Source organism: Cryptomeria japonica, chromosome 1 (genome assembly GCF_030272615.1).
Source record: "Cryptomeria japonica chromosome 1, Sugi_1.0, whole genome shotgun sequence".
Classification (NCBI taxonomy): domain Eukaryota; kingdom Viridiplantae; phylum Streptophyta; class Pinopsida; order Cupressales; family Cupressaceae; genus Cryptomeria; species Cryptomeria japonica.
Genome location: NC_081405.1, coordinates 620,237,973 through 620,250,853, shown reverse-complemented (window position 1 = coordinate 620,250,853; position 12,881 = coordinate 620,237,973). Strand labels below are relative to the sequence as shown.

Here is a 12,881-nt window from a genome sequence, read left to right as displayed (position 1 = left end):
TGGATATGTATGAGTAGCTTGTAGGCATGCATGGTTAATCTTAAGGAATAAATGTAGGTTTACATTAGATAATGCTCAATTGGGAAATAATAATGTTATGATAGATGGACTATAAAGGAATTAAGAGCATTTGGATTTGGTTTTCTAAAATGAATACAAGGTTAATGGGAATATGTTAGAATATGTATATAGTAGTCAAAGGTTCTCATGCTAGAAAATGAGTAATGTTATCATAGATGTGGATGTATCTGTGGGTGTAGAGTCTATTAAAGTAATAGCGTTGAGATACCCTGGGGAAGAATAGTTGATGTGATGTTATTTATTCCACTTGCATAATGTGTTGTTATGGGAATGGTTATTTTTAAAATGTTTATGCATTCTTCTAGATGTTGATTAATTCACATGAGTAATTGTAGCTAATTATGTTGTACTAGATTAATATTTAAAAAAAAAAATATTATCTCTATTTGTTAGTTAGATTAGTTATTTTCTTTAGGGTATTTTGGCGGGCATTACACCAAATGGATCCAATTTCACATTATAAAAAATATATGATTAATTCCACATAATAATCCATCACAATGTACCTAATTTTCACTTTTACCATATTTTCACAATTTCATAAAATTAGAATTTGAACAATACACTTTTAGAATTGAAGTACCTAACACCTCTCTTTAACATTAAAATGGATTTTGATAATTAGATATGAGAGATTGACTGGAACATGATGACACATTTTCAATAATTCCATAAAAAATTCTCAAAATAATTAAATTAATTGATGATTTCAATTGTAGAAAGAATGAAGATGCATTTCATACTCCATTTAAAAAAATTCAATCATTTACAAAGAGTAACAATAAGACCTAGTGGACAAATGAAAATATTTTAATTCCTAAATGTATATATTTCTACCTTATTTCTAAAAATATTTAACTATGAATATTCATAAAACACATTACATTTTTTCAATCGTTAATAATTATCTAAACTATAAATCTCACATTTGCATTTTAAATATATACAAAAAAATTAAATTTTATAGAAATATACAAACACTCATTTTTTGTGACCACTTAGGGATTTGTTTTTTTGAAATACTACCAATGACAACATCTCAAGTATAATGTTGAACATAATATTATAAAATTCTATTTAAACCAAGTATGATGGGTAAGGTAAAATAGATACGAGCAATGTGATACTCGTCATAATCATAGTTGTGAAATATATCAAACCTACGAAGCTAGGTTGAAAAATTCAACGTGCCTATAACAACTCAATTCATGTCAAGTGAACCTCGACACATATATATAATAGATAGAGTGTACACAATCTCCACCAAAAAGCTAAAACATCATAATCATGAAGACAATTGCATAAGCATACATGTACATAATCAACTAGAGTAATGACAACATAATAAACATACTTAAAAAATTTATTAGTGTCTTGTAAATTTCATTAGGTATATTGATTTCAATACCAAAAAAATGGTGATACGAAGAATCATGAATCAAATATATAGGTATTTCTATATGGATAATCTGTCAAAATGAAAACACCAAATGGTATATAGATATAAGTAAGTATTAAAATGGTTTTTATAATTTGATATTTGTAATATTTAGATTATAAATTACATGTCATTCATTTAAAGACTAATACACATTGTTTATATCATATAATAGAGTGGACAAAAAGAAACTGACTATTGTTAAAAATTGTTCATGAAAAGATTGAATTTATATCTAATTTTATATTCTAATTATTTTTATGAATATACAAAATTCTTTCTAGATAATTTCGGGTATAAAACATGAAATATTATATTTCTTCATCTAATTTAATGTGTATAATTTATAATGAGATCATTTAACAATAAAGATGAATATGTATATTTTATAACAAATAAAAATGATTGGCTATAAAAATTATTCATTGAATCTATATGATGATTTTGTACTTATCATTTTTATTATTTTGAACTAATTGAAACCCAAATATTAATACAAACTACCTCAATAGGTAACCATCAAACTCTATACATACACTAATATTCATAAGCATATTTAGAAAATATATCAAAAGGTGGCCCCTTTTTAGAGAACAAGAATATGTGCAACCAAATAGAATTTTAGATATGAATTATTATCATGTATTTAATAAAACAATATTATTAATATCTTTAGAATTTTTAATAAAATTTACTGGGGTTGTATCCTTACTCATCATGCCCTTACTATGGTGATTGTTCTACATAATTCAACCTTCTAAGCCTCTAGCCTACTTGTTTAAGTATTTGAAATTAATTAGTTTTTGCCTAAGACACATTTTGTGAAAGGTGAGCTTTGCGTTAGTAAGAATTTTAATAGTGTTAGTGGAAGTAGTTTGTTTGATATCACTTTAAAGTACTTTAAGAGTCTCTCTTTAGATTAGGAAATAGCAAGAAAGGTGCAATCATATTACATGTAATATGAAATCACATCATATTCCCTTTTAATATGATTGCATATTACAAGAGAATGATAATATGAGTTTATTTCAATAGAGCATATCAAGGATGATGATGGATTAAACAAGGAAATATGATGTTCCCCTATATTTTCCTTTCATTACATTGAATGGACTAGGGGTTTGTTTCTATTGATGAATTATCCTACATTATTAAGTAGTTCTAGCTAGTAAGGTTGGAGGCATGTAACATAACATTTATTTGATCATAAATATTTTAAAATAATTGTTAATGGACAATATAAATCTTAATCTCAAGTTTTATTTGCTTGATCACCATATAAATGTAGATAATACAAAAATAAAAATGAGGTAATTTTAATAAGTCTTTGTTGGATGTTATGGAAGATATATTAGAGGATATAGAAGATAATATGAAAGAAGATCAATTTCCCTGAGAAAAATTTGACTTCTATCAAGATGAACTTTAAGATAGTGAATTTAGAAGAATAATAACCTAGAATAAATTATATTCTATAAATAAGGAAATACACTCACAAGAAGTCCTTTGGTTGGGAACCCATGCACTAAAGAAGGAAAAGGTAAATTGCTATTGGAAGTTAGATGAAAAATTCATCTTAGATCACCCACAAATCTTAGAAGAAGAGGTGGAAGGAAATATTGTCTCTCGATTTAGTCTCGTTTTAACTATTATTTTTTTATATTTTATTCTTATTTTGTTCTACTCATTAATTCTTGTCGAATGTTGACATTGTTGCAACAATATTATTTTGAGGTTATGGTTTTTGTTTATATCTATTCTATATTTTTCTTTTGTTAGGTTTAGTTTGTTTTGATGCAGTGCAAGGTTGTGAGTTATTGTAGTTTTATTGTAGTAGTGTTGTAGATATTAATTACACATTTTCAAAATATTTATTTTGAATATTTTTATTATTATATTTCTTGTATTTCTCTGTAAAAATATTTAAAACATTTAAAAGTCTATTTTAATTTTTGGTATAAAAATGAACACTTAATATTGATTCTAATCTCAAAGTTTGTCTTAAAAATTATAAAAAAAATAATACATGTTACTTAACCTAGAAAAATGGTATGCTAGATATATCTTAGACATGCTCACTAGAAGACTAATTAATTCACACTTCATTTATTTTTCTTTTATCTCTTTGACATTAATAAATTCTCACAAAAAATTTGTAGAAAAATTTAAAAATGTATAAAACAAGCATACTAGTTAAATTTTATTTAGAATGGAAATGTTTTCTCCATTTTTATTAAATTGTAAGTTGAATGCTTAGTTGCACGATAAAGGATAGTAAATGAGATATTGTTGACAATATTTTAACTATCATTTCAATAAAATTTTAATATAAAGAGTGAATTGAAACATTTATGCTAAAATACTACACACAATCAAAACCTGAAATAATAATGAGAGTCTCATTTATTGTGAAAATTTGATGAGATTAAGTGAGCTCAATAGTTATTTGGATGATAACTCATTCAAACATTATATAATGGTTAATTTTTCTCTTCATCAAATATAAGATAGAATAATCATTGAACAAAATTAATAAAGCCACTCTAGGTTATATTAACACAAAATTTATAAATTTTCTGTTCTTATTTCGAAGAGAGGTAAAGCTGGGTATAAAGTATGTACACCTTTTTGTAGCATAGTTAGGTGTATCTGCATGAAGTATGGGATAGGCCCATATATTGTAGCCATTTATATACCTAACACCAAATCTTCTAATATCTAAAGTATAGAGACAAGATCAATTGCCTTGAGAAACAATTAGATTTTATCTTCACCTTGAAAAATAATTGAATTTTATCAAGTTGAACTTTAATGTTATAGGAACAATAACTTAGAATCCAATACATGTTACAAATAAGGAAATACCTTTAAAATAAGGCCATTAATGGATAATCCATTTAGTAAAGAAGGCTAGGGTGAGTTGTTTTCTAAAGTAAGAGTACAAATTAATCTTGGATGGTACAATATCCTTACAAGAAGAGTGGAAGGTAATATTGACTATCAATTTAGTGTCTTCTTACCTATTATTTTTGAATGCTTTCTTATTAATTTTTTCTACTCATGGGATCTTGTGTGGTGTTGACCTTTTTGAAACAATATTCTTTTGGGGTTATAGCTTTTGTTTATATTCCTTCTATCATTTTCTTTTGTTGGGTTTGGTTGTGTTTACTTAGTGCAATATTGTGAGTTATAGTAACTTTATTGTAGCAATATAGTATATCTTGTGTAGACCTCTGGTAAACAAATTCTTTGTGCATTTCTATTATTTTCTCATATTTACTATTTCTTAAAATGGGTTCTTATTTTAAATATAAAAAATAAACACTTACTAGTCTTTGTTTTGATTAGTAAAAGGGGAATAGACCTGAACCTTTACATAATTGTTGAACAACAACACCTAGGGGGCACATGAGGAATGTGTACCCAGCTAAGAAACACACTACTAAAACATTATGGAAACCAGAAAAAAACTTGAGACACCCAGAAAACCAAACAAAGCCTAGAGACATAACCAAGAGCAAAAAACAACACAGCCCCATACCAATAACATGAAGAGATTGTCTACTAGACGAAGGCATTACCCTCTTGGCAATCCTTACATAGACTAATGACTTTATCAGAGAAGAAAATCATTTTGTTGGAGTCCTTAGTAGAGACCAGAGTGACAAACTCTAGAGTATCTTTGCCAATAGAGGCAAAAAAGGCTTGTTAGTTAACTATGAAAAAGGTTGTGTTATCCATATATCATTAATCTACTCACTAAAACCCAACTAATTCACTCTTCATAATATATTTTTCTTTCATCTCTTTGACATTAACACACTCTTATAATTCTTTCACTAGAAAAAATTGAAAGTCATAATAGAGGCATGCCATGTTGATTTAGTCAAGATGTGAAAATGAATTCTCCAATTTCTATTACATTGTAATCTGAATGCTTAGTTGCACCTAAACATATATTGATGACAAGATTTATATTATCATTTCAATGAAAATTTAATATAAAGTATGATTTGAAATAGTGTTAAATTAAATGTCAAAACAACAGTGGAATGAGCTAAATTTTTAAAATTTAAATTATCATTTGAATAAAAAATTTATATGAAATGTTATTTTTTAAATTGCACAAAATTAAATCAGGAAACAACAGGGATAGACTCGTGAATTGTAGAAATTTGAGAACATTGAATGAGCTAAATTTCCAAGATTTAAACTATCATTTCAATGAAAAATTTAGATGAAATATGATTGGAAATCACCAAGAAAATCTGAAAGCAATAGTGATAGACTCATGAATTGTGGAAATTTGAGAACAGCAAATCAGCTAAATAATTGTTTAGATAACAACTCTTTTAACCATTATACAATGGTTAATGTTTCTCTACATTAAATATAAGAGACAATAATTGTTGAAGAAAATTAACAAAGCTACACGGGGTAGATTAACACAAATTTTCTGAATTTTCTTTTGTTTGCTCAAGGTGCAGTCAAAAGTTCAAATCCTCAAGGAGATAAGCTATGCACAGATCTTTCATAACAGAATTAGGTGCCTCCATATGTACACTAACCATGTAGGATATGATGGACATGTATCGTACAATTGGAAAGACATAATCTTGGTTATCTTTTGCTTTGTTAAATATCTAAAACTTAAAAAGAAGACATAATCTGATCAGTTTCTTAACCAGTACTGTATAAAAGATCAATTGATTCTCAAAACGAACAGTTGTAGAAACAATTATCTAAGCTGTTAAACAAGCAGGAGAAAGGTGCTGCACATCGCTTTCTCACCATTCATTTTGCTCTCATCTGAAAGAAGATGAACCACAGAGATACCATTTACCATAAATGAAGAGAAACAGTTCGAAGATGGACAACCGAAAATTCAGTATAGACAATTCTGCTGAGACAACTAAAATATGGAACTACCTTATTCCCTTCAAAAATAAATGATACAGAGGTAATGGTAAAGAATCTTACAGCCGCTAATGGCTGTGATTTCACCGCACATAAAACCCTAATGGCTCCCTCAATGGTCTTCAGCCTTTCGCTTCCTCGAATGGAGGAGATTAACGTAAGAGGAGGACCGGCTAAGGTTTACTCCAAAAACCATAACATTGCGAGGAGGAGGAGGCGATGAAGAAGCCAATTCTTCTTCTGGCAGGTCCGAAAGCTCCACCATCAAATGGTTTCCGGAATATGGAGCTGATTTGATTGATGGGTACGATCTGTAAGCATTTAAACTATCAGATGTGGCCTCAGAGATGACAGATGGTCTCTGATCTGCAAGGGACGAGATGAACACCGGCGCCCACTGGCTAATGAACGGCTGGGCGAAGGAAAGGCAAACGGGCGAAGTGGGTTTACGTGCCTTCGTTAGGGCATTGCAGGGCCTCGGTCGGAATCTGACGAACAACTGTCTTGACCCACCTGTGCTACGTTCGAAGGTCACAATATCCCCTGCCTGAAGTTGGGTTGCCTTAACGTAGCCGCTCCAGCCCTTAGTGAGCACATAACTCTGGCTGCTGTTCCAGTATGAGTACCTAAACCTCCACGTTTTGCCTGCTGTATCCTCGAATGTTAAGAGAAGGCCCTTTTCACGGGAGGCCAAATCGAGAGGGAAGCATCGCTGGGCATGGTGCTTCGGAATCACAAGCCGATTCAGTTTTCCCACATCGCTCGGGGTCACGGCCTTGTCGAACAGGTGCTCTCTTGCGTATTTAGCCCGCTCCTCCCCTGCAGCCTTTTCGGAGCCGTCGGGATTGAAGGATTTATGGGATTTTCCATTGCTGTTTTTCTTGGACTGGAGAAGCTCTTCGTTGTAGGTGTGCTTTCTGAGCATGTCGACGATCTCAGATTTTGAGTGGCGGCAGAGGAAAACGGTCTCGTCCGTGTCGGTGGTCTCCGCAGAGGCGAAGTTTGCTATGGCGGTGCGTCCTCGAAACTTTATGGCGGCAATATCGTAGGCCCTGGCGGCTTCTTCTTCACGGTTGAATGTGCCCAACCATACCCGCTGGTGCTTCTCGTATATCTGCGCCCCCCACCTCCCGTTGGGCTGCGGCACAACGCCTTTGTATTGGGACGTCGGCATTTTCCATGCCCCAGTTTTCTTACACACTTCATCCACAACACTCCGGTTTTCGCTGCTGTTACCAGAGTCCGTCGTTAGGTCGTAGATTCCATTGGCCCTGTGTTTCAGGTCCGGGGAAGGAATCTCTCGGTTGCCATTTGTAATAGAAAATGTGGAAATCGAATCCTCTCTGGCGCCCTTTTGGTTTTGTAGATCTGGCCTAGGTAAGGAGGAATCAAGTGAGATCCCGCGCTCCAGAATGGTAAAACAGCCGCCTAAGCTCAGCCCAACGTCCAGACCTGAACCCCCATTTCCCTGCCATCCCTGAAAAAACACAGAATCTCTGGGTCAATTTATTACGAAATGGGTATGAGTGGGTTGGATTTCATCTTGTCTGAAATTAAAATTTTTCAAGCAGAGAACATAATAGATAACCTTTAACTTACCGTGAGAATCGAATCCACAGTAGGAGCAGCTAATATGTCTGGTGACATAATTTCTCGGCTATTTGTTTTACGTGTCGCTCAACAAGCGTACATGTGTCGCTCGCCAAAACTCAAACTGGATTGCTATAAAAGGGAGGCAGGGCTTCATTCAGCTGTGAATATAGTGCCTGGTATTGGGAAACAGGGAAGACGAATAGTCTATGAAAGACTTTTTATTATATATCCTCCCATCTTCAAGGCATGAAACTCGCCCACCCTGTGGATTAAGCGAAGTATATTGCCTATATTTTATGACTGTGTGGTGGGTCAATGCCCAAGAACAGTCAGCCCATGATTCAGGAAACGCATGCACGAGAATCACACCTTCCATCTTAATAGATTATAAACAACGAAAATAGCTTTCTATTCATCGGATCATATTTTAATCCCTCCTTTAGATGCTGTCAAATACAATAAGTTCAAAACTGTTTACAGCTTTCGAATACCACTGCAAGGGCTGTTTGTTGAGATGAGCTTGCAGAGTAATTGGACCCAAATGGACGCTTCCGCCATACATTACCGTTTGACTGTTCTTACCTGACATAAGCACTATAGTCTAATGTAAATGGCACCTCAAACCTCGAATAAAAGTTTAAATAACTAGAACTTATATTAACTTAAGAGTTATATCTGAATATATAATTGCACATCCCCACATATAATCGTTGAAACCTATTTGTGTTTCCACTGCGGTCTTTCTCATTTTAATCTTTTCACATTTGCGGAGAGCGATACCGAGGTAATCGCGACATAATCTGGAAACAGTCCAGGAGGGATGGACACTCATTGTTTCGAACGCAAACCTGTCGAACTTATGTTGTTATATTATAGACTTCGTGCTCGTTTTCCGAATTCCATATTCGTTGTTGCCATTTATGCTCCCTTTCAATATGTGTCATTTAGAAAAGTAACAAGGGCAAAAACGATTTGTAGAAACGTGTTCAGACTTGTTTCCATGAATTCCCCAAATTAGGAAAATGAACATAGAACTTTTCCTTTCGAATAATTATCTCTTAAAAGGGAAACATGGGTTCTAGTGTGACAATAGTCTATCTTAGTGTTGTTGGCCTCTTAAATCATGTACATATGATTAGATTTATTTTTTAAATTTATAGGAAAAATATCATATCATATTTAAATTAGAATATTTTTTATTTATATATTGCAATGATAATTTAAAGTAGTTGAAGAAGAAAAGACACTCTATCATAATGTTCTAGTAATCAATATAATTTTTCCGAATATATAAAAACGTAATTAGATTCAATTCTCTCTTCTATTCATTATTTTAAATAATAATAATCATATTATTTTTAAATAATATATAAAAGAAATATCAAGTTACATTCATATTAGAACACTCTTTATTCATACATATATTCCATTACAAGTATAATTTTGAAATAGTTGAAAAAGAAATGACACTTTAGCATCATGCTACTAATCATTATATATTTCCTTAAATCATGTAGATATGATTACAATCATTTCTCTTTTCTAATCAAATTTTAAATAATAATAACCTTTATATAAAATTAAACCTTACTAATATATAAAATAAATATTACTAATGTATATATAATTTAATATAATATATAATGTTAACCTTATACACATAGTTCATTCAATTATGCTGGCCATAGTTCTAGCATTTGTAAGTCATAAATTGTATGAAAAGTGTTAGAATAAGATAAAAAGTAGTACTAAGACATGTCATAAATTAGTAATTATATGTAATTTATATAAAAAATACGCAATTCAAAGTGAGAATCTCAAATATGTTCTAGTAATTGCTATAAGCATCCTAAAATTATGTAGGTTTATAGATAAAATATAGTTTTAAGTGGATGAAGCTACTCATTAGATTGGTAAGACTTCAAGGGAAAATAATCTCTAAAAAGAATCTACATCTCACCCATGTCTAGTGACACTCTACATAGACTATGATGGGAATTACTCTAAAATCCAATGATATCAGTTACATGTCCAAAAATCTCTATTAACATTTAAAATTTTAAAGCTATCCAGAAAAAATTCATAAGAATTTAAAATTTTATCTATATTTATATGAACACAATTTTTTTATAATAGCAATCTTGTTATTGGCACCAAATTTTTGAATGTTGGCTATAATTACACATTGATATTTTTTATATTTTTATTTAAGTATAAATAATGTAAAACAGAACTAAAATTCAAATTTAAGTAGTTTTAAATTATATGGTATATTTAATATTCTTAAAGGGCAAATATTACTCAAGGCTCAATAATTTTATAAAAGTATTTGAAGTAGTGTGAAGTCCAAGTATCATGACATTTCAAATATAGTTGTAAGTATGTTTGTTATAAATTGATTAAGAAGCATCTAGGTACATGAGTAATCAACATCAACCAAGATAAAAATTTAGGATCAATTTTCTCTTCTTGTTTAGTTTTGGTGTGTTCCAAGTTGGTTTCATGTTTACTTTAGAATGTTATTCCTAGGTTAAAATTTTAGGCAAAATAAGAGGTCATCTAGTTAAATGGATTAATGGATATCCATTATTAATTTTTTTGAAAATTGAGGAAAAATTGATTAATTTATGCCAAGTCAAACGTGCTAATCTCCTTACTATTAATTATGCAATTTCATGAAACCCCAAGTACCCCTGATAGACTCTAGTTTTAATTGAAATCTTTGATAAATTTTTTTAGGAAAGTGGATAGTTCCAAGAACTAGGGAAAAACCAAATGGTTTAATTTCCATCTTAAAACTCTGATGAGTTTCCATATGGTGTAGAAGCTTTGATTTATTTGTTTTATCTTAAAATATAAACAAGTTCATTTTACCAAGTATTTATATTGTTCGTAAGGGGACAAGAAACTCTGAAAATTCATTAATAGAGTTTTCAATAGAGATCTTGGTTGATTAGAAAAATGTAACTAAATCTAATGCTCAAAGGTGGGGTCAGTTCGAGGATCCCCTAGATAACTAATGATTTTATTTTTTCCACTTAAAATCTTGTTGTGCCTATGATGTGTGATACCTGCAGCTGCAACACAACCACTCAATACATCATTACAAGCATGGTTAGCAAATAAGAATCAAATGAGAGATGAACCATGAGAAAGTGACCTATCACCTCCTAAGAGATGCGAGTATAGATTTGATATCAGATCTAGATAAGCAATCCCAGTGACTTGACTACACTTAGATGGAGGATTTTAAATGATAATGATATGCAAGGTAGATGAGACTGATTATGCTAGATTGATCCAATAGACTAATTAAGCTAATGATATGCATGATTAAGCTATGATGATGATGTAATTAAGCTAGAAAAGAGATTTATTAAGCTACATGATTCAACAATTATTCTAGAAAATGATCAAAATAAATTGATGCAATTGCCTATAACAATGCTCAAATGATATGCCTATAGTAACAATGCCTAAACGAATAATGAGATGCGATCTTTTGTGCTCCAAAATGGGGGATATTTATAGAATTTCCAAGTCTAGGGGTGAGATTGGAGAAGAGGTTGGAGGAAGGGATGCTTCTCATCATCTATGGTGACAAGTGTCAAGGAGCCTTCCTCATAAAAGGGAAAGTGTCCAAGAGAGGAGACATGTGGCCAAAGTGCCACGTGTCTCAAGGGAATAATATCCACACCATAGGAGGCTAGGATAAGGAGGTTAGAATGCTTAAGATAGGATAGGGTTAGGCAAACCCAAGGTTAGGTGGAATGGGTTAGGTTAGAGGGATGGTTAGGTTAGGTGGCTAGAAGTTAGGAGGCATGTGGGTAATTTGAATTTAAAAATTCAAATAATAAGAAAAGACTAATTAATTTTGAACAACTCATAAATTTATTTGTTTTAATTAATTAGGGGATTGGAAGAATTGATTAAAATGGGGGGAGGATTAATTAATTCAAATTAATTAATCAAAGGGGATTATTGAAATGAACCTCTTAAATAAATCCCTAGATTTATTAATAAGTAGATGAAAGGGAGAATTCAATCAAACTGCTAATGAATTCAATTAAATTAAGAAGGAGGACTAATTAAATAATTGCTTATTTAATTAATTATCTTCAGACCATTTTTAGGTGTATACATTTTGCCCCTCTTTGAAGTGAGGTGTGATGACGCATTGATTCAAAGAATAATCTCATTTTGATGATGATATTGGTTCGATAGGATGCCCCAGACATTGATTGATAAATTGTGGTATGATGATGCCCCCTCAGGAGATCAATTGAGATAATTGACCTTTGGAGTGTGCGAATTTTTGTGAAATTGATATCCAGATTAGATATGATTCGATTTCTACAACTTTGATTGATGAAAGTGGGAGTTCTATGGTCATGGTGATGTGGTTCATGATGATTGATATAGCTTGATTTATTAGATTGATAAGATCGAGATTTAGTCTTGTTTCAGGAATTATACCTCCTGTATAAGACAAAGATGATAAAAGCATCTGGTTTCAAGAACAATATATCCTGTATAAGACTTCATCAGAATGTGTGGTTTAAGGAAAGATACATCCTATATAAGACATGATAGAATTGATTTAGATGTGATCGATTGATAGAATTGATAAGGTTAATTGGGTAAAGAACATAAAATTCTGATATGTTGATTTTGATTCTGTTGAGGGGGTAACATAAAATTTGCATCAGGTCTACAATATTTGGAGAGAGATGAGTCATCGGTCTGATTGCATATACACTTATGATGATACCTTGATGATTCTTGCAATAGATTATCAACTTGTAGGAAGATTCAGATATGATGATGTTGATTCTGTTGAGGGGGTAACATA

At 31.4% G+C, this 12,881-nt stretch overlaps 1 protein-coding gene across 1 annotated transcript; it reads right to left on the bottom strand.

Moving 5' to 3' along the window:
* Window positions 1–6,375: 6,375 nt before the first annotated feature.
* On the bottom strand, window positions 6,376–8,914 carry LOC131070260 (AP2/ERF and B3 domain-containing transcription factor RAV1). Its single transcript, XM_058005768.1, has 2 exons — window positions 8,036–8,914; window positions 6,376–7,913 (listed from the first exon to the last, which is right to left on the bottom strand). Exons 1-2 carry the CDS (start codon window positions 8,081–8,083, stop codon window positions 6,549–6,551), a joined length of 1,413 nt encoding a protein of 470 aa, XP_057861751.1. The 5' UTR covers window positions 8,084–8,914; the 3' UTR covers window positions 6,376–6,548.
* Window positions 8,915–12,881: the final 3,967 nt, after the last annotated feature.